The sequence below is a fragment of the Chiloscyllium plagiosum genome, unplaced genomic scaffold, assembly GCF_037043375.1.
Source record: "Chiloscyllium plagiosum isolate Xiang-an unplaced genomic scaffold, Cpla_swu_hap1 HiC_scaffold_1, whole genome shotgun sequence".
Taxonomy (NCBI): Eukaryota; Metazoa; Chordata; class Chondrichthyes; order Orectolobiformes; family Hemiscylliidae; genus Chiloscyllium; species Chiloscyllium plagiosum.
In genome coordinates this window covers 139,936,508-139,959,922 of record NW_028270139.1, presented here as the reverse complement: position 1 = coordinate 139,959,922, position 23,415 = coordinate 139,936,508, and the positions used below count along the sequence as shown (strand labels likewise).

The following is a 23,415-nucleotide window of genomic DNA, read 5'->3' as shown; positions in this document are numbered from 1 at the left end:
GAATGTGAATTCAAATTAAAAAACAGTCTTCAAATACAAAAAAGCATGCATTTCACAATGTTCTTGCATGTTATTTATAAATGAAAACTTGCCACCCTAACTTCTTCTGTCCTATAATCAGACTCCAGTCATCTCCCAACATGCTTGGAATGCAAAGCCTCTCTGAAGTGGAGTTGCAAGTCAGACCTGTGTATCAAATTCAAAATGACCAGAGTGGCACTGATCTCACCAGTAACAACAATAAAACGGGTTTTATTTTTTAAGGACGGAACACAGAATTCCAGAGACAAGTTTCTGCCTATTCCATTCTGTGATTGATCACCAGTGCCATGTAAACTCATGGGGACTCTTCCTGACAATTGCTTTCCTTTGTCATGAGATGGTGTTTGGTCTTCATTTGATGCTCCCCACAAGCATGGTGCTAAAATTAATGGTTCATTATATACATTTACAGTAGATTTTAAACTGCATTCAATCCATTCTATAGCATTGCACATTAATCTGTCATATTCACATGTTATAGCAATCTATACCATTTTGATTCTTTATTGAATATACCAGACATCGATTGTTGAGAAATCCACAGATCGATCCACCCAATGACTGATGGATCAGAGTTTCCCTTAGCTTCAATTGCCAAATGACACATACAGAAATACTTCAGCTACTCACATCCCAACAACTTATCTCATCACAAGCAAGTGGTGCAAGGTGGAACTTCGTTACTTGATATTAACACATGGGTAAATACTCTGAAATTGTTTAAGTAGTTAACAGACTCAGCCAAATCTCTCCGTCCATCCTATCCAACCATGCTTGATCAGTTGTTAATTATTCATTTTAAATCTGAGATCTTTTTTCTGTGAAGCAGAAAGATAGCAAAGAGATATTAATCAATATCAGAAAAAGGCAGGTGACATGGAGTTAGGCCACAGATCAGCCATGATCTCATTGAATGGCTGAACAGGTTTGAGGGATTGAATCACCTACACCTTCCTATATAACCCATCTACAAAGCTATTTCATGAATTATATCTTGTGATTTAGGTTAATTTGTGTAATATGGACAAATAAATAAGAATGTAACATCCTCACAAGAAAGTCTCTACCCAAATTAAATTTCTCACATATTGCAATGGATTGCTCTGTCCAACAAAACGCCTTTAGAGACAAAAAAACTCAGACCGAATTGCAATAGCTTCCTTAATTTAAGTACACTGATTTTTAAAAAAAACTATTTTGGGTTTAACTGAAAGACAGAACTGGATAAAATGTTTTAAATTAGTATCAAAATGTATTTTCCTCAGGAAATAATTATATCAGTAATATAATCTCTCAATGAATAATCATGAGAATGCAATAAAAATTTTGTTATTTCTTCTATGAAGGTTTTCAGTAAATATTTTGACTGCCTAAGACAACTTTTAAATGAGAATGCATGCAAAATACAAGTTAACAGCAACATTCAAATCAATTTTCATCATTATTTTCTTAAAGCTATTAATTAGCAACTGCACATAATGCCAGGTAATTAAATTTAGATTATAAAAATGTCATTGCTAACCACTTTTAATCTTCTGACATAAATACCATCACAGATCAAGAACCCGGAAGGCATTCACAGATTATCATTTATGCCAACAACAAAAACAGAAGAATTCAAAAGCTGGTGTTAACTTGAAATTTACACAGTATAAATAACGTGCGATTCTAGGGATGATTTCCAAACTGCAGTCTAATCTGAGAATTTACTCGAGAGATTAGTTTACTGCTGAGGATGGTTTTGAATCATCATTGCTTACAGTATTTGCTGTACACTAAGATAGTGATGGCAAATGAGAAAAGAAAAAACTAAACTCTCCAATTAGTAGACATCAAACTGATAGGAAAAGCATTAGCATTTACATAGAATGACTGTCAGCTTAGCTGTCATTTTAACCCTGAATCAATAACAATTAGTTGAATTAATTAATATTGCATAGGGACCCATCTTTGGTGAGGTCCAGCCCTTCTCATCTCCAAAAGGTGACAATGTGATCTATCATCAAGTGTCACTTTTAGACACAGTTGTGCAGCACACATTGCTCCTCCTCCTGTAGCTCTGGACATGGAGTACCGCTATTGGCTGGTTTCAGTCGGATGTAGCGAGTGCGGCGCTTCACACCCTTCTCTGTGCATTTCCCCATGCACAGGCCCCAGGAAGACCAGGTGGAAACCTCGCAGTCCAATGGAGTCTCTGTAATAAAATAATCAATAAAACAATCAATTACAATCATAGAGTCTAGAAAAGATGTTGTTACAAACAGAGGATTTTTTTCCCACATTTTGATGTAAATTAGTGCAACTCAGTTGGGTAATAAAAATCATCGTAATTATTTAATTGGTAAAACTTCAAATATATATTACTCATTGTCAAAACTTTCTCAAGCATAATGAATTGCTTTGCAGTGTTAAGACAACAGTTGAATCATTTAGATACATAGATACAGAAACATTTAAAATAGGAGTTGGTGTAGGCCATTTGCTCTGCCTTTCAATAGGATTGTGGCTGATCATCCAACTCAGAATCCCATTCCCAATTTCTCCCTATACTCCATGACCCCTTTAGCCCTCAATATTTTGGCCTTAAACCATTTTCCAAGGCAGGGAATTCCATATGCTCTTCCACTCGCTGAGTGAAGAAAATTTCTCTTAAGTTCTAAGTGGCCTACCCCGTATCCTCAGACTGTGACCTCTGATTCTGGATATGCATGAAAAATATACTTTTGGTGATGTTGCTGAGGAGGGAGTGTTGCCTGAGGACCCAGACAACTCTCTTTGGATATTGCCACACTAGAGGGTCTTTAAAGACCACCTGAACAACTGGATAAAAAGACAATTCTGACAATGAAGCATTCTCTTCAGCTGAGAGTTTTCACTCAAATTATATTATTTTTGTTGCACCACTTTGTAATTTATGCATTGTATTTCATCAAGTTGATTTAGATTTGCTTGAGATGAGACTTTATCTAGACTGTTGTTTAATTCAGAGTTTGAGATCTGACTGTTGATCCTTTTCCACTTCTATAGCCAATCATGCCTCATTTGGGCAGCATCTTTGTTTATATAATTTATGGATTACCCCTCTTTTTGGTAATTGCATCATGAATTTTTTTTATTGCTTTATCTCCCTGGTCTTCCATCCCTTTAAAGGCATCCTGTTTTGTTCTTCCTGCCCTGTTACATTGGCTTAAATCTCTTGCATTTCAATCTGTCTTCAGATTTGATGAAAGATCAACTGGCTGAAATCTTAACTGTTTCTTAGATTAGATTAGATTACTTACAGTATGGAAACAGGCCCTTCGGCCCAACAAGTCCACACTGACCTGCCTAAGCTCAACCCACCCAGACCCATTCCCCTACATTTACCCCTTCATCTAACACTACGGGCAATTTAGCATGGCCAATTCACCTAACCTGCACATTTTTTTGACTGTGGGAGGAAACCGGAGCACCCGGAGGAAACCCACGCAGACACGGGGAGAATGTGCAAACTCCACACAGACAGTTGCCTGAGGCGGGAATTGAACCCGGGTCTCTGGCGCTGTGAGGCAACAGCGCTAACCACTGAGTCACCGTGCTGCCCGTTTCTCTCCACAGAAGCTGCCTGAGATTTTCCAGCAACGATTGCTTGTTTCAGATTTCCAGCATCCACGGTACATTGCTTGATTTGTGAAGTAAGTGGTCAGGAACAGAAGTACATCTGTGGATTACAAGCTTTTTGGAATATAGCAAAGGATGCCCAAGAAGCTAGTAAGGAAAAGAATAAACTTTGAGTGCAATCTAGCATAAAAAACAAGAAATGGACTGTAAAAGCTTTTGTATGTATGCAAAAGGAAATGTCTGCCTAAATTAAATGTGGGTCCTGTATGGAATAGAGAAATGACAGAGAACCTAAATTATTACTTTGTGTCAGTTCTCACTAAGGAAGATTCAAGAAATTTCCCAGAATTAGATTTCCAAGTGACTAGGGAGAATGATTTGAAGGGAACTTGTATTGGTCAGAAAATTGTATTGTAGAAATCAATTGACCTGAAAGTTGGTAAATCTCTGAAAGCTGATATTCTACAGCCCAGTATCAAGGAGGTGGATATAGAGATAGATGATATATTCATGATCACCGTCCAAAGTTCTATACATTCTGGAATGATTCCTGAAGATTGGAAGGTAGTAAACACTAGAATCTATTTTAAAAGATATGATAAATGGACACTTGAATAATAAAGAAGCTTGTTACTAACTATTACTATTTTGTTGTATTGCTAACAAAAATTAATAAATGGACATGGTATATTTATATTTTCAGAAGAAAGGTATTAAAAAGGTCTTATGCAGAAGGTTGGTTAGCAGAATTAAACAACATGGGTAATGGGGATAGTATGGGTAAAAGGCATTGAATTATTCAAATCAGCCATGATTGCATTATATGGAAGAGTTTTCTTGATGGGTTGAATGGCCTACTCCTGTTCATATCAAATATATACCAAAGGGTATATTCAAAGTGAATTGAGACATTCACTAATAGGGAAGCTACTGAAGAAACTACAGCAATGGAAGACAATAATTTGAGAACTTCAAGTTTATTGGGTTGCCTCATTAAAATGATCTTGAAAATCATAATAGAAAGAAATGGCACATTTGAAACAGAAATTGGTGAAATGCAGATTGTACTTCCTTTGTAGACTATTAAAAAGCATTCAAATCAAATTTAAATTACCACAAGTTGAGAAGTCTTGCTGAAATATGATGTCAGTAAAGATGAGAGATTTATCCACATTCTGGGAACAAACAGCAAAAAACAGACTAATAAAGGTATAATCAAATATGTTTCAAGTGAAGAAAGGAGTAAGTTAAGGCTTTAGACTGTCACCAAAATGATTCATTAATATAGGTCAAATTGTATTGTATTGTATTGCCATAGTCTCACCAGAGACTTCTCTCTCATTAGAGAGAAGCAACTGTAGTGATTTAACCTGAGGGCCACCAGCCCTCAGGCAAGGGAAGAGGGTGAGAAGGTGAGTCCTTCATGGTAACCTCAAACTGGTGATGGGAATTGATCCATGCTATTCGGTATCACACTGCTCTGCCAACCAACCATCCAGCCAACTGAGCGAAATCAATCCCCATAGGTCAAACACTCAGATGCATCTTTAGGAGTAAAAATTGGAAGCAAGAGTAGTATGCCGACAATACGATGCTATTATAGAAGAGGTCAGACAGAATATTGTGGACAAAGCAAAATTAGTTTGAGTTTGATCAGATTTATTTTGAGGAAGTTGAGAAAATTAAGATTGCAGTGGATAGTGTTATACTGGAACAAGCTGTCTTTTTAGGACAAGTGTGAGCAGAAGATACAGATGTTTTGCAAGTAATTTTGTGAAGCTGAGGATATGTTAACAACAAGAAGTGAACTCAGAAGACGCTACATTTACCCACTTTTCTGTATATCTGAGTAACCCAGACAACATCAAAAGGATCTTTGGAAGAAAACAGAAGCCACTGAAATGCAGATGCTAAAACATATGCTAAAAATTCCAAAAACAAGTTAAAGGGTACATGAAATTGCAAAAGCAAAATAAACTCTTAAAAAGTAACATCCAAAACACAAATAATAAGCATTTGATCAAAGCTCAAACAAATATAACAGTATCTGCAGATGAGCTACAGGGATGGAAGAGAATGGTGTAAGACAGACAAGTGTAGCACACCCTGACAACAGATCTCCAAAAGGAGTAACTACAAACAGTAGCAAGTTAAAACTACACAGATTTGTATAGCCACGGCTCTACTTTCAGAAAACTGTGTTCATTTCTGCTATAGGGAAGATGTTGTTAAATGTTAAAGTGCTCAGAAAAGATTTACAAGGATGTTGGCAGAATTGGAGGGTTTGATCAAGTGGGAGAGGCTGAATAGGTTGGGGCTTTTTCCCTGGATCATCAGAGGCTGAGGGGTGACTGTATAAATGTTTATAACATCATGAAGGACATGGATAGGGTAAAAACATCTTTTTCCCCCAAGAGGTGTCCAAAACTAGTGGGCATAGGTTTACAGTGACAGGGGAAAGATTTAAAAGGGACATAAGGGGCAATTTTTTTCACACAGAGGGTGGTATGTGTATGGAATGAGCTGCCAGAAGAAGTGGTAGAGACTGGTACAATTACAACATTTATAAGGCATTTAGATGGGTATATGAATAGGAAGGATTTAAGAGAGATATGCGCCAAATGCTGGCAATTGGGACAAGATCAGTTTTGGATATCTGGTCAGCATGGATGGGTTGGATTGAATGGTTTGTTTCCATGCTGTATAACTCTATGATTCTATGGCTAATTAAAATAATAGACTGATTCAAAGTTTTATAACTTACCTGACACAATGTCATCTATCTCATTGCCCATGGGAATGAGGTTGGACTGAGCTGGAATAATTCCAATTAATCGGTTGTCCTTCAGCTTTGTCAGCATCACTCTGGCAATTGGAGGGAGCTGCTTCAGTCTGGGATAGAAGAATGAGTTTGCAGGGTGGCTTGGTGAGCTCGACGTTATCTGAATGAAGCAGCACATTCAACAGTTAATTATCAGATTAGTGGTAGTTTTCTTGAACCATTATATCACAGTTAACCACCACACCCTCTATTTCTTTATACTTTACCTATTCAAATCGAATGCTTATTTTGGAAATTAACATTTAAACTGACAATCTCTGTTGACCTAGGTAGAAATATCTTGTACATTAAACACTAAATAATGCATAATGCAATTAACCAAATTTAAGCCAAGCATTTCATGATTTAGAAAGAAACAAGAGACCCATACAAAATGTGTTGGGTAATTATAATAGAATGGCTCCACAAATACCAATATAGACCTAACACACATACACGCAAGGAGCAAGAACAGGCTATGTAGCCCCTGATCTTGCTCTGCCATTCAATAAGATCATGGCTGGATCTCATTGTAACTTCAATGCTATATTCTTGACTATTCTGCAACAGTCTTTTTACCCTTTCATTTAATCAACAAACTACCTACCTCTGTATTAAAAATATTTACGGATTCAGTAAGCTAGCACCTAAGAAACATGATTTTAGAGAAATAATTTCACTTGATCCCAGTTTTATTTGGGAAAACTTTAAATATTAAGTTCTCTCAAGAGGAAACATTTTCTCCACATCCATCCACATCCACCCCTCAGGATCTTGATATTTCAACAAAGTCACCTACTACCTACAATACTGCTAATGAAGACAACAAGGGTCAAAGTACTAATTGAGAGAGGCAGTGATGTAATGGTAACATCATTGGATTAGTAATCCAGATCCTTGTGCTAATCTTCTGAGAGCATGTATCACAATTTACCATGGCTGATGAGGTAACGTGAATTCAATAGAAATCTGGAATAAAAGCTAGTCTAATAGTGATCATGTAGCCATTGTTGTCAGAATAGAGAAGCTGCCCTTTGTACCTGGATCAACCAACATGGGACAGCAGCAATGTGGCTGACTCTTATGAGCAATAAGGCCTGGGTAACATATGCTTCAAACACCCCATGAAAAAAATGAATGAGTTTATTAAAATTTCATGAAATAGACAAATGCAATATACCAATTTGTAAAGAAAAATCAGCTCTATGCTATTTTAGTCAAAATCTTTTCCATGGTGTACAATGTTGCTCTTTGACTCCAATAAACTCTAAACTGTGATAGGGTGCAGTACCTTGGCCTATCTGCTGCCCCTTATTTCTTAGGCGCCCCAAGCCATGATAGGATACATGCTATCCTCCAGTGTTTCAGTTCCTTCCTTTTGACTCTTGGCAATGAGCATCAGAAGCTGCCTGAACTGCTGTGCTCTTCCAGCACCACTAATCCAGAATGAGCATCAGAAGGCTGTTTATTTACAAGGGATGAATCACAGCAAAGATCAACACCCGTCATTATGTGGCCAACTTTAGCGCCTCGACTACCACACCAGCTATTTCAGCACATTCCAGAAATCAAGCACACAGTCCTCTCACATGTATGTCACAATTGCTGCCCATATTAAAGAGACAGCTGGTACTTTTAGAAAAATAGATAGCGTGTAAAGTTTTGACCACCTAAGTTCTGGCAACAATCATTGAATGGATTTATGTTAAAGTAGTTACACTTTTATGCATATCATAGTTACCTCAGTGATGGTCTCCTGGGGAATGGTAGCAAAATTTGGTGAAGAAAAGGTGAAACCGCTGTCTGTCCCAGCATCGTAGGGATACAGGTCTATAGACATTTGCTCTTTCCAGTTGTCTCCTTCACACAGATTAATACTGTCACCTCCTACAAACCAATCTGGACTTGGTACAATACGAACCATAAAAGACATCTGGGAATAAGCAAGAGTAATTTGGTTAGTCCTTATATATTGTGATAAAGTGAGCAGAACAAAATGCATAATGAGGCTGAGAATGCATTACAAAACATCTCAGTCATGTACAGTGCTAGTTGTTTAAGGATTTATTTTGAAGCTTTGTTCAGGTAGCTAGTAGGATAAGTAGCTAATTAAACTACAAGATGTGACAGGCAAAAATACAAGAAAGTCCACCATTTTGCTGTTTGTAATTTTTTTTGCATTCAGTTCTTTCGTTAGTCTTTTTTTTCTGAAACTGAGTTTGTATTTGTACTAGTGTTGGAAAGATGCTGGGTGCACCATCTGCCCTGGAATGACCTTGCTGAATTCACTGAGGCTCACCACCAACAAGATAGTTTGCTTCCAATTATCACAGACCATCAGAGATTGTCAACATTTTATTCCAGTTGGCAGAATATAGGAATAAAGCCAGGAGTGTAAGAGGGAGTCAAAACACAGCCCACAATTAAGGTCTTCAATTTGAAATAAGATTTAAAGCAATTTTGAAAATTTGAAATGTAGCCAGGAACCAGGTTCTCAGATGTACTGTTGAAGGCATAGGGAAGTGTAAAGATAGCCTCACTGCCATTTTTAATTTTGCACCTTTGAGTTTGTTTAATCTTAATTACTAATTAGCAAGAAAAGACTACTATTATCCTCTATAACCTCCTTCTGTGGTTATAAGATCTGAACAGAGCATAACAGCTGCCTGTTATTTCGAGCAGCTGCAGATATTCAAAAAACTTGTTAAAAAGAATATACAACACAAATCAGTTACTTTGTGGGAAACGACAGGATTGGGTTTTAATAGGAAGTCCCTCTTTGTGGGTCGAGCCAAAGACCCTCCATACTATTTAAAAATTATACGGATTGGGAGTACAATTTACAGAATATCTCTTTGTTTAAATCCACCATTGCTTCATATGGTGGATTTAAAGATTGTATGCAATTTTCAGGTAGACTTGATATCTTCTAATTATCATGAGTTACCACAGACTCTGATGCAGAATGCATTACTACAATGCAATCCAGATTCATTCTTGTAATAAAAACGCAAACAAAAAAGGTTGCAATCGCACACTTAAACCATCAAGAATCTAATTCTATTTGCTAATATAAGTTAATTTAGATTACTTGTTTCTTTTATAAATACACTTTATTAATATCCTGAAATAATCTTGCTAGTTTGGAAATTCCTAGTGTTTGAGAGTGGGGGAGGAGTAAAACAAGGCGACATTTCAATGCAGGACCCAGTTATCTTTATGAGCTACAAGCTAAGTTTTGCATCATCAAGTATATAGGCATGAATGTGATTTTTTTTTAATTAACTGATAGGCCAAGACTGGATGATGTTATGGAGATGGAAACAGGTGGGTTTGGTGGTGATACCAATGAGATTGGAAGCTAATCTTAGAATAGAATAATAATTTATTGTCACTTGTATTTTTACAAAAACATTGAGTGGAAACTCGCTCTACTTCAGTGCCTATATTAACAACAGAAATCATATATTAACAAATTAAGCCAAAGTACATGACACCAAAGATTGGGAATAGACTGGATTAATCCCGATCTGTTGTTGCCAGGGGGAGGGATCGAGGCAGTACATATGTCGGAGCAGGGACCAAAACAAGGGCTCCAGTCTTCCCAACATTTAATTTGTGGAGACTTTGACTCAAACAGTATAGGATGTCAGGATCAGCAGTCTAATAGTTCAGAAACAGTTGAGAAAGTGAGAGGGGGAATGGTGATGAGAGTTGGCTGTTATCAACATATGTGAAAATGTAGGTGAGGTGATGGCTTAGTGGTATTATCACTTTACTGTGAATTCAAAGACCCAGGTAATGTTCTGGGGACCCAGGTTCAAATTCCACCATGGTGACAAAAATCTGGAAATAAGGGTCTAATGATTGTGAAACCACTATCTGGTTCACTAACATCTTTTAGAGAATAAAACTGCTGTCCTTACCTGGTCTGGGCAACATGAAACTCCAGATCCACAACAGTATGGTTGACTCTTAACTGTCCTCTGGGGTGGGCAATAAATACTGGCCTCGCCAGCAATTCCTTCATCGTATGAATGATTTAAAAAAAGGCTTTTGAGTAAGGCAAAAGGGGCTGAATGCATAAAAGGCAGGTGCCTAACAGAAGTTTCTGGGAAAATTGATTTTTCTAGGTCCAGACTGTTTACCTATTCCTTATTAGAGTCTGAGTTATCTTAATAGAAGCCAGAATGGAAGCTCCAAGACCTTAAATAATTACATGGAAAAATCATCTTCCTTAGAACTCTTCCAATGTGGCTTCCTCTTTTAAAATCTGTTTTGCAGTTGTCAAACAAATGAAAAGATCCAATTTGACATTCAGCATTTTAAAGTTTCTAGTATTCATTTGCAGAGATTATCCTTTTCCAGGAAAGAGTAAGTCCTTTTCTAATGTTACATTTGTGTTTCTGTTGTGGCCGCTAAACAATCAGTTTAGGATTTACGTAATTTAGAAAAATAAATCATTCAAGGGAGGTGGCATCACTGGCTAGGCCAGCATTTATTGTCATGAAGGTGGTGGTGAGCTGCCTTCTTGACCTGTTGCAGTCCATTTGGGACAAGTACATCCACAATGCTGCTAAGGAGTTCCAACATTTTTATCCAGTGTCACTGAAGGGATGGCTGTAAATATTTCCAGATCATGATGGTGAAGTAGCTTGTAGGAGAGCTCTCAGGTGATGTTCCCATGTATCTGTCGCCCTTGAAAGAACTGTGATGTATTTGTAAACCAGATGTCAAGGCCAATCATTCTCACAACTCTGGAATTTATCCCTTTTGTCAGTGTTTGAATCAAGGCTGTAACTAGGTCATGTTCTGAATGATCCTAGCATAACTGAGACTGAGAGTCAGCGAGCAGGTTATTGCTCAGGAAGCACTGCTTCATAGCACTGTTGACTCTCCTATCACCTTACTACTGTTTGCAGTACTATTGCTGGAATGTTGCAAGGGCCCATACCTTTTGCAATATCCAGTGCATTCAGTGGTTTCTTGATGTCACATGGAGTGAATTAATGGCTGAATGGTGGTATCTGTGAGACCACTGACACAAGGAGAAGGCCAAGATGGGTCATCCATTCATCTTTTACATTCATTATTCAGAAGTGTGAAGGCTGAAGCTGGAACTCCATCATCGAGGATGGGGACATTTGTGGTACCTCCTCCCCTAGCAAGTTGTTTAATTATCCACCATCATTAACAACTGCAGAGCTTTAATCTGATTCACTGGTCATGGAAATCGCTTAGCTTGGTCACTTGCTTCTGGTGTTATTGGCATGACAGTAGTCCTTTTCTTGCTTCAACAGGTGGCACCAGGCTTAATGGTAAGGGTAGTGTGAAGAGTTTGTCTAGTCATGAGGGTGCAAATTATATTGGAGAAAGGAACAATGTGCAAGTATAGCAAGAAACAAGGATAGCATTTTAAAAAAGAGATGTTTACTTTGATAGCCAGAGATGAGCCAAATGGCCTCCTTCTGCACAGTAATAATTCTGTGATCTGAAATGTAACTTCTACAAAGCCAAGCACTATATTTTTGTAATCGCTGGGAATGCATTTTACAAAGAGATTTGCACTAATGAACAAAATAGGTGAGTTAGTGATACCATAGCAGCTCATTATTGTACTCATCTCTATACAAACACAGTGAAAGTGTTTGGGAAGGCAAGTTACCATAGTAACAATGGCCCTTGCAAACAAAGAATTTTCATACGGACATCGCATCTACAATTGAAAATAGGATTCAATTCTGAACAGCAAACAAAGCAAATTTACTCTATTCAGAACATATTAATGTCAATTCTTCCCCTCCTAAATTGAATCAATTATGGAGAACTCAGCTGTGGTGTTGGCGGATACAAAACTGAATCTGCAAGAAGAAAATAAATCATTTCTGTCTAACCTTCTGTTGTAGGAAGCTTTTGAGAAAGCAAAATGTAGCCAATTTGCCATTTCTCAGATCTTGTGATAGGAATGTTTTCAGGAGTTTGGGATTAATGATGATATGTTCTAATTTATGAATTTCCATCTATCGATCGATGTAACAAAGGGGGAAAACAGTAAGGAGGAAGAAAGCCCTTCAGCTGGAGGGCAAACTGGCAGAGCAAACTGTGATACAGAAAAAGATGATAAATGCCATCTTGAATGGAGACATGGGTGGGAAAGAGAGTGACAGTGTAAATGAGAGACATGGGAGAGAAATGAAAATACTGCCATATATTGAGCAGAACTAATTCACAGTCACAAAAGACTCAAATTTCTGCACATGAAATGAAGAAAAGTAAATTCCTAGCAATTCATGCCACAATTTTCCGCTATTTGAGTGAGATGATGTTCAGTAAACCTGCAGCTTCAACTGTAATAAACTCATGCCTGACCAGCTGCATCAGTAGCCAATATTTAAGGCAATTTTAGAGTAATCAGGTTTATTATTGAGACTGCCATTTTTTGTTTCGAAGCCATTAAGCCAAATTTCCTAGTTGTCCACATTAGTGTTTATGAACGAGGTGATACCTCGAAGTGGGCAGACCAAATTAACATAAATGTGTTGTCTGAAACAAAAACAAATTGTTGCTGAAACTCAGCAGGTTTAGCAGCAACTGTTGGGGTAAAAAAATAGAGTTAACGACTCTTCAAAGTCACTAGACTTGAAGCATCAATTATTTTCTTCCCAGAGATGCTGCCAGACCTGCTAAGTTTCATTAGCAATTTCTGTTTTTGTTTCAGATCTCCAGCATCCACAGTTCTTTGTTTTATATAAATGTCATGTCAATGCAGCATGTGTAGATGCAGCCAGGTTGAATCCAAAACTTTCCCAAAAATGTAAAAGCAAAAAAAAACTGGTTTTCTATTAATCCTTTGATATTTCCAAAGACTTTGTTATTTATGTTTGACAGTTTTAAAACTAGAAATGCACATTGCTGAATCAGAGACATACATAACTTCATGAATTGTACAAACCTATCAATATTTAAATAGGCACTGGACATACATATGGATAATAATGGAATAGTGTAGGTTAGATGGGAATCAGATTATTTTTACAGGTCGACGCAACATCAAGGGCCGAAGGACTTGTACTGTGTTGTAACGTTCTATGTTCTAATATTTCCTTTTGATGCATAAACATTAGGTATCAAATCGTATTCTTTTACTCAGAAACTGTCATTTTAAAAAACCTCCAGAAAAGTGCCATACTAACACAAGTACAAGCACATAAATCTTGCAAGAAATGGCAACGTAATATTTTAAGAAACTCCTTAAAAGGGAGGCAGATTAGACAAGGCAATCTGGTCGATAGGTAAGTGCACGCAATTAATGGTGCCCCAATGCTCTTGTCAGCAAAATTAGTGATTGGTCATCAGTAGCAGAAAGGGTTCACTTTATATCTAATTCTCCACTTTGGGTGACCATCAGACTCTTTGACAGTTCATTCAAGTATCTATTACATCAAAAGGGCCAATTTTATCCCCTTCTCTTTGAAAGGGACTGGTTCACTGTTAAAATAACATTTTCTATAATACCATAAATATCAATATATGTACCAATATTTATTTTACCTTTATTTATGAAGAATGTTGCTTTTCAGCTGCAAACCGCATAAGGGAATAGGAGAACACAGAATCCCTACAGTGTGGAAACAGACCCTTCAGCCCAGTAAGTCTACACCGACCCTCCAAAGAGTATTCCATCCAATCCCCTACATTTCCCCCTGACTGATGCACCTAACTTACACATCCCTGAACACTATGGGCAATTTAGCATCACCAATTCACCTAACCTGCACATCTTTGGACTATGGGAGAAAACCCACACAAACACAGGAGGAAATGTGTAAACTCCACACAGACACAGTCACCTGAGGCTAGAATTGAACCCGGGTCTCTGGCACTGTGCGGTAGAATTGCTAACAACTGAGCCACTTGTTGCCCCAGAAGCAGAGTTATTAAATACCTGAGATATTTAAAACCAAAATGGTGCAAAATTGTCTAGGCATTTTGAAAAGAATTGCTGGAAGAGATGGTGATAAACTTTGTCCCCCAAAAGGAATACTATAACGAATACAGTAAGCAACAGAGATGACACAAAGCAGGTGGGAATGAATTGAGGATTTGACAAGAACATACATGTTTGCACACACTTGCATTACTCCTTACACAAATGCAATAGAACATAGAACATTACTGCGCAGTTCAGGTCCTTCGGTTCTCGATGTTGTGCCGATCTGTGAAACCAATCTGAAGCCCATCTAACCTACACTATTCCATTATCATTCACATGTTTATCCAATGACCATTTAAATGCCCTTCACATGCAACATGATAGCACATGCAATCTCAATTTTTACCAACGCGGCTTGTACTATGTAAGACTTCTTACTTCTTGCTCAATTGCTTCAGTACTTGAGTCACATTCACCAGGAGCCATGCTCTATCCAAAGTTACGCCAAGCAGGTGCATGTTTACAAACCCTCTCTTGCTCAATGGACAAAGTTAAAAATCACACAACATCAGGTTATAGTCCAACTGGTTTATTTGGAAGCACTAGCTCTCAGAGCGCTGCTCCTTCATTAAGTAGCTGCGGAGGAGGACCATAAGACACCGAATTTATAGCAAAAGGTTAGTGTCATGCAACTGAAATGATATATTGAATGAACCTAGACTGCTGTTAAGTCTTTAACCTTTTAGAATGGGTTACAGATTTCAGTTCATTAATATGTAAATCCCTGAACTTGTTTTAAGTCATTTTCTCGAGATAACTTAAGGTTTTATAAAAAATGGTGATAATCCAGCTTAGACACTGCATTAAAGGTTACAGTCTGTCTGTATCCCAATCTTGAGTCAGACTGGTTCTATTTCCAAAGTGGAATTTATAAAATATTACATGGATTGACTGTCATTGACTGCCTAAAGATTGTGAAATTTTAAAAAACTGAAGACTGAACAGCAATCTAAGTTTGTTCAATATATCATTTCAGTTGCAGGACACTGTAATCTTTTGCTATAAATTCTGTGTCTCGGAATCCTGCTCCACAGCTACCTGATGAAGGAGCAGTACTTTGAAAGCTAGTACTTCCAAATAAACCTGTTGGGCTATAACCTGGTGTTGTCTGATTTTCTAACACCAGCTCCTCCACATCATTGCTCAATGGAAAACAATCCTGATGGCCCAGAATTGCTGAGATTCCCTTTTCTGACACATTTCAGTTGTCTGATAGGTTCTTGCATGCTCTAGTAACACAAAATAGTAGTAATGATTCTTGTCCATTCAGAATTCCTTGCTCCTCCTGCCTTCAGCTCCCTATCCTTTTGCACTACATAACAAAAGCAATAAAGTCTCTGTTCTAATTTAGAAACCTGCTTCACTACAAGAACCTGTTTGAAAACTTTCAAACTGAAAACTGTTCCATTTGGAGACAGCCAAGCTCATACAAATTCTGTGTGTTGAAATTCTGTATCATAAAAAGGTTAATAAAAATGCCACTGTAATTAGTTTTGTTTACCCTTTGCATCATGGCATGTTCAAGTCACATACGCACTAACTAACTAATTCCCTTCCAGAACACTGTTCAGACCATTTTGGACATAAAGGAAACATCACACAAAGAGAAAATACAAGAGATTTCCAAAGTGCATGGGTTGGAGGGTACAACTGAAAGGGATTTTCCCCAGGATGAATGAGAGAGCATCTCAGATTCATAGAATCGCAGCACAGAAACAGATCCTTTGGTCTAACTTATCCATGCCAACCAAGCTTCCCCAAACTAATCTAGTCCCATTTGCCTGCGTAATGCACTAAAATCAGCACTACGTAACACTATAGTATTTCCAGGAAACCTAAAAGCTGGAAGTTTTGGATAGCTGGAAAACAGACATTGGTTTGAGGCATTTCATTTTGCAGTCATCTGCACAAAAGCAAGAGTACTAAATTTCAAAGGCAGCAACAACGTATACCACATGAGAAAAGGGTGCTGATTGGCAAATTGTTGCTGAATGATCAAGGTGAGAGAATGCAGTAATTAGAGGCAGTCCGGACAGGGTTCACTATGTTGAGCCCAGGACTTGAGGGCAGGTTGTGTTTAGAAGAATGAGAGGCAACACTATTGAAATGATAATTAAGGAACTTGACAGGGTAGATACAGAGAGAGGTTGTTTCCCCTAATGAGACAGTCTAGAATCAGAGGGCATAATCTCAGAGTAAAGGGTTGTGCCTTTAAGACAGAGGAGGAGGAATGTCTTCTCTCAGAAGGTAGTCAGTCTGTGATAATCTTTGCCAAGTGTACTGGAGAGTCTGGGTCATTAACAATATTCAAAGCAGAAATTGACAGATTTCTAATCAGTAAGGGAATCAGAGTTGTTTAGCTCAGTTAGCTGGACAGCTGGTTTGTGATACAGAACGATGCCAATGTGAGTTTGATTCCTACACTGGCTGAGGTTACCCTGAAGTATTCGTCTTCTCAATCTTCCCCTCATGTGAGGCATGGTAGCGCTCCGCTTAAACCAACACCAGGTGTCTCTCTCTAATGACAGAGTAACAGTAGGACTATAGCAACTTTGCCTTTGATATGAATCAGTTTACAACATTAGCCAAACAGTCTGATTCAGGATGTTTGCTTTATTTATAGTGATCAGTGAAGTGTTTGAGCTGATAATTCTAATAACTTTGGTATGTTACCTACACATTCCTGAAGAAGGGCTTATGCCCGAAACGTCGATTCTCCTATTCCCTGGATGCTGCCTGACCTGCTGCGTTTTTCCAGCAACACATTTTCAGCTATGTTACCTACACATCTGACTAAGAAATTAAGGATAATAGCCAATAACTCAAGAGTGGCTAAATCAGTCAAGAGTAAAGCTTGAGTTAATAGAAGTTGTGAAATTGTAAGAAATAGTAATAGTTCATGGTCTCAATTAGAATCATAGAGATGTACAGCATGGGAACAGACTCTTCGGCCCAACCCGTCCAGGCCGACCAGATATCCCAACCCAATCTAGTCCCACCTGCCAGCACCGGCCCATATCCCTCCAAACCCTTCCTATTCATATACCCATCCAAATGCCTATTAAATGTTGCAATTGTACCAGCCTCTATCACTCCCTCTGGCAGCTCATTCCATACACGTACCATTCTCTACGTGGAAAAGTTGCCCCATAGGTCTCTTTCATACCTTTCCCCTCTCACCCTAAACCTATGCCCTCTAGGTCTGGACTCCCCGATCCCAGAGAAAAGACTTTGCCTATTTACCCTATCCATGCCCCTCATAATTTTGTAAACCTCTATAAGGTCACCCCTCAGCCTCCGACTCTCCAGGGAAAACAGCCCCAGTCTGTTCTGCCTCTCCCTGTAGCTCAAATCTTCCAACTCTGGCAACATCCTTGTAATCTTTTCTGAACCCTTTCAAGTTTCACAACATCTTTCCGATAGGAAGGAGGCCAGAATTGCACGCAATATTCCAACAGTAGCCTAACCAATGTCCTGGAACAAGGTCTTTCTGTTCCCTTCAGAAATTTCAGATGGATGAGGGGTGAGAGACTGGGCAGCTGGAAACTTTAATGGAATCCTTGAGGTCACCAGCTGGGATCAATAAAATAGTTCACATGACATCCATACAAGTGATAAGTCAAAGAATGACTTCTTGGGGCTGGAATTTGCATTACAAATAGTACACCTCAGATATCTTGTTTCTTCTTCTCCCCAACTGACCAGAATGGACAAATGTAATTAAATGAACATTGATGCAAGGTACTGATTGACCCTTTCAATATATAAAATATTTAAGTGGCAAGGTAGATGAGGAGAGGGAAGGTCTCCAAGAAGGTAGTGACTGATAACCATTCTCGTGTTTTAGATTGGATGTATTTGTTTATTCAGGCTGCATGCTTTTTGAACTGTTGCACCTCAGTAAAACTTCATGACCCTTGGGCGATCTGTAAACCTTGATCAAAAAATTACAATGTGCTGATGCATGATTCCATTGGTACTGGCCTCCGTAGGACACCTTAACAGCAAGGTCTTCCCAATGGGTGGGCCGTTTTAATTTGGCCAGACAGGTAGCTAACATGCAACAGGAGCTTAGCAAAATGTTTGAGGTTCCAAACCAAGCAACTGAAAAAAAATCTGTCAATTTTCTGTTTGGCCACACTATCTCCCCTATTATGCCCAAATGAGGTGGATGAATCAGTTCCCCTAGTTTTACTCCCACTTCAGTAGTCTGTAGATTGTAAATTCTTTCTAGCATGCAACTAAATCACACTTCAATTAAAACAGTTCACCAGTTCAAAAACGAAGAGGCCAAATAGAACATTTGTTAGACTGACTGAAAATAAAAAAGGGCATTTTATTACTTACTAACTCCAAGAGATAAAAAAGATGAATATATTAACAAGCACAGGTAAAAAGGGAGACTGCTAAATACAAAAAGGAAGGTCAAGAGTATACAGTTTAAAATATTGTTAGAGGCTTTGAGATGTTTGGCTTTGAACTGAAACAATAGTTGTTTAATTGATGTCTTATATCCTGAACAGTGGTGAAATTTGTAGATTCTCATGCGAATAGATACATAGATGTAGATATAGTGAATAGATGTTTTCCCAATTGGCTTTCTCATTGTCTCTTTCTAACTCTCAAAACAGCACCCAAACAGACAGCTAGCCAGCCAGAGATTGGCTTCCAGTTCAGCTGTTTTCAATCCATTTTCCTTTCTGTCCAAAAGCTGTTACATGACATACAGCTCACTTATTTATTCATATGTCTGGCTTCTTTGTTTCTCCACCCGTCAAGCTGGATAATCTGCAGGCAACTTTCATCCGAAATGTGAAAGTGAGTCGACCAGGAAATACAGATTCTGCAAATTTCTCTCAGGAATCAATGCAATTTTAAAGCCTTTATCACCATCAAGTTGAAACCAAATACTAAGGAGGATCAACCCAAGGAATTTCCTAGGCTACATTAACTTAATGATTTTCTGTTGAGAATTAATTGAATTGAATTAGCTTTATTGTCACACATGCTCTAAGGAGTATAGTGAAAAGTGTACAAGTCAGCACTTACAGCACCATCTTAGATACAAAGCTATCTAGATACAGATTCTTCAATACAGTCCAAAAAGTCTAACATTTCAGATTGTTGGAATAAATTAGAGAAATTAAAAAGTTTAGAACATACTCCTTCCAATCCAGTCCACGCTCGCACCTGAGGTTCAGTTTGTCTCCTTATTTCTACAAAAATAAGTAGGCCAAGCAATTTCATGCAGGTCTAATAATCATGGTGAATGCATACGTAGGGGATAATTTTAATTGCTGATCAGAGTGTAAAATTTAATTGGCAACTCATCACACAACCCGATATTTCCTTTGCATGAATTCAATGGGAAGTAAAAACCAGCTGTATAACACCAGTTTGATAATACCTAGTTTTCACCATCACCCACAATTCGAATTCCCTTCATTATCTATAATCCAGTTTGCTGCTCTTTATTGTTACGCCATTACACCAACACTAAGTTCTAATGAATGCACAGAGATTCAATCAACGCTTTCAAAAGAGAACTAGAGAATAATCTGAAAGGAAAATATTTGTAGTGCTGCAGGGAAAGCACAGGGGAGTAGGAACAGTTGGGTTAATCTGGCAGAGAGCTGACCAAATGACCTCTCTCAGTTGTGATAAATTGCATTCTATGATAAATCATGAACTCAAATATGATTTTTGGAAAAAAAAGGGTCATCCAGTTTAAGATAATTGTGTTGCACATTTTGATATATTAATTCAGAGATAATGGACCCTTTTCCAATTAGAGTCAAAAAGTGTGGCACTGGAAAAGCACAGCAGGACAGGCAGCATCTGAGGAGCAGGAGAATTGACATTTTGGGCATTAGCCCTTCATCAGGAATGTTGACATTGATCTCCAGCATTTGCAATCCTCACTTTCTCCTTTTCCAATTAGGTTAAACTACAGGCTAAGGAAAATGGATAAGTGGATACTCACAAAAGAATGTCTAGCATGCACTTCAAATTCAGTGGAAGTCTGTTCCACACCATTTGGGATAGCTGGTGCTGAGAAAACCCCATAGACACTCTGGATTTTTTCTCCCGATGCTTCCACTTCTCGCATCAAAGACCATGCCTCACTTTTCTCTGCAAATTCCCGTACTCCATTGCTGGCATATTCACCCACTCGCCACATGTGATAGTCACTGCTGTGGGTGACCACTGTTTCAGGAAACAGAAAAGCAGCTTTACCAATTCAGTCACAACAAAATAGCGCTACACTCTTCTGTACTGCAAAAACAAACAGTTTAAATAAGGGTACGGTTATTCTGAAAGTATAGACACATTTGTCTGAAATTCAATGGCTCCTTTGCTGTGGTCTAGAGATCAGGGCTGAGCCAAGCTGATAGATTTACCTCACTAGGACAAGTAGTGCGACTTTTAAGATAAAGAAGAACTGAAATGTTAGAGGTCCTTGGTGGGTATCTGAATGGCTTTAACGTCTCACCCAAATGGCAGTACCTTAGTCAGCACTCTACTCCATCAATATTGAACTGGAGTCTTGATTTCTTTTTTAAAAATGTTGAAAAACGATTTCTCGGGTGTGACTACAAGTTAATGGAAGCTGTCCCATCCGGTGTCTCGGAGTTAATTTGACTGATGATTTGCACCAAAAATTGGTTGTTGCAATTTCTCCTTTTTAAAAAGCCATCTAAAGAGGAAAAAACTAACTCCTCTCTTTTTTTGTAAAACAACTAAGATTGTAGCAGAACATACCATTGCAATTTGCCAAAGGATTCACAAGAATTGTTCCAGGGATGGAGAAGTTGTTAGATGGAGAGGTTGGGATTGCTCTGCTTGGAATGGGGAATCTTGGACATGAAATTTGATAGACATATTAGATGTCATGACGAAACCAGCAGATGGAGAAACTATTTCCACTGGCAGAAGGATGACACCCAGAGGGTATACATTTAAGGTAACTGGAAGACAGAAGCAATAACATGGGGGAAAATTAGTTTCACAAAGCAAGACACTAGGATCTGGAATCCATTACATGAGACTGTGTTGGGGGCAGATTCAACTGATGCATGTAACAGGGAGTGGATTATTATCTGAAAATGAAAAAAAAATGCTACGGGAAGAAAACATGAGATTGCACTGGGGACGTTGCTCCTGCAGGCAACCAGCAGTGAGACGACGGGTCGAGTGGCCTCTTTGAGCCAATCTATTGCTTTTTCTTTAAAGAAAAACACGGTTATGAACGCGAATATTTCACGAAATGACAGGTGTGGTTAGTGATAAGATAAACGTGATCTCCGGGGAAAGCTTCATCCTTCGGGCTTGAAATAGTCATCTGTTCGCAACATAACACGATGCCCGAACTGAACGAGATCCGAATGTCGCCTCAGGAGTGAGGACAGCGGAGAGAGAGAGAGAGGAGGTGGGGGGAGAGAGAGGTGGGGGAGAGAAAAGATGAAGTGTCCGCCAGGTGGCAGCGGCATTCCCCTGTTTCAAAAAGTTCTCCTGGAGAAGGAACAGCGCCCACTTCATTCGGGCAGGAAGAGAGAGGGATGAAATATCTTAAAGGAAGGCGGATAAATGTTCTCTGTAAAAAAGTTAACTTTAAAGCTGGTCTTAGTGGCAGTCAAAAAAAAAATCCAGACCTGACGCAGTTTTGCAGCCGGGAAACTGTTTATAGTCACTTTAGTTTTATTAAACTTCATTTTTTAAAAAAAGGTATTTCTGGTTGAGAATCGGGCAGGCTTTGTTTGTAGGGGGGGATGAGGGTTATATTGTGACAGGGAACACAGCACACTTACCCATCATCGGGGACCACTGCGCCGGGGGCCGGTACAGCGGGTACTGCTTGGGGAAGGCAGTGCGGCTCCACTTGCCCGTGAAGATGAGACTGTACTTGGCCCGGTCACTGGCCGCACACGGAGCTTCCCCTTCCACGGGCCGGCATCGCCCGCAGCCCAGCGCCGTCACAAGTAGCATCCCCCAAACTCTCCACAATTCACACATCGCCATCAGATTGCCGCGAGCGGGTGGTTTCTGTTCTTTTTTGTATCAAAAAAAGCACTGCAGGAAACAAGTATACTATTAAAGATGTATTTTGCCTTAATGTCAATTTTAAAAATGACACTTCACTGTCAATGATTACTTCCATTGCTATACTAAAACATATTTCGCTGTTACGTTGCATTGACAAAAAGTCTAAATTGACTGATCATTACCGGAAACTATCACGGGGAGATCAGGGGGAAATCCTTGTTTACAGTATGGTGTGAAACGATCTGTTGTCTCCTTTACAAAACAGAGTTTAAAAATAAGAAATTAAAAATTAGTAAATGAAGGAAGTCTGCTGGAAATACACCCAGTCTGGGTAACTGAGCCAGCTGTTGGGCAGTTGCACGATTTTCTGCTCTAAAACAGGAGTGCAGCCCTGGCATACTCACTGCAAGTTGAGCTGTTGATGAAATCGGTGTGTTGTCGCTCTTTTGCCAGGTGTTGAGACCGGGACCTCTGCAGAAAGCGGCGGGAACAGACTGGCTATTTATGCTCCCACTCCGTCCTTACTAGTCAAACGATTATTGTAACCTTTCGACCTCACATTTAAGGGTGGGCACGCTATAATATTCATTTAAAGATATTTGGACGGATTATATCACGTTTATCCCGCTTTGTGCGTTGTCTCAAGCATCGTTGATACTGATAGGTCTAAAAAAGAGATTGTAAAACATAAATCACCCAACCCCAACCCTGCTCTGTCTGCAGCTCTGTTTACCGCCTTAAAACTGCCACATTTCTGCTGTAATGCCGTTCTAGGACTATAGAATTACAAACCTGGCTGCAAAAACTCCAGTGAACGTCACAGTCGGATTCTGCAGTGGATCTACTGTACAGATAGGTTTTTTTTTAATAAAAGGAAAGTCAACTCTGCAAAACTTAAACCCAATGTAAATAACTC

General features: G+C 38.8%; 1 protein-coding gene across 1 annotated transcript; it reads right to left on the bottom strand.

Moving 5' to 3' along the window:
* Positions 1-532: 532 nt before the first annotated feature.
* On the bottom strand, positions 533-23,177 carry spon2b (spondin 2b, extracellular matrix protein). The gene is made up of 6 exons (XM_043707212.2): positions 22,904-23,177; positions 22,265-22,526; positions 20,440-20,663; positions 8,205-8,396; positions 6,407-6,584; positions 533-2,236 (listed from the first exon to the last, which is right to left on the bottom strand). Exons 2-6 carry the CDS (start codon positions 22,473-22,475, stop codon positions 2,058-2,060), a joined length of 984 nt encoding a protein of 327 aa, XP_043563147.1. The 5' UTR covers positions 22,476-22,526; positions 22,904-23,177; the 3' UTR covers positions 533-2,057.
* Between the last annotated feature and the right edge of the window lie 238 nt (positions 23,178-23,415).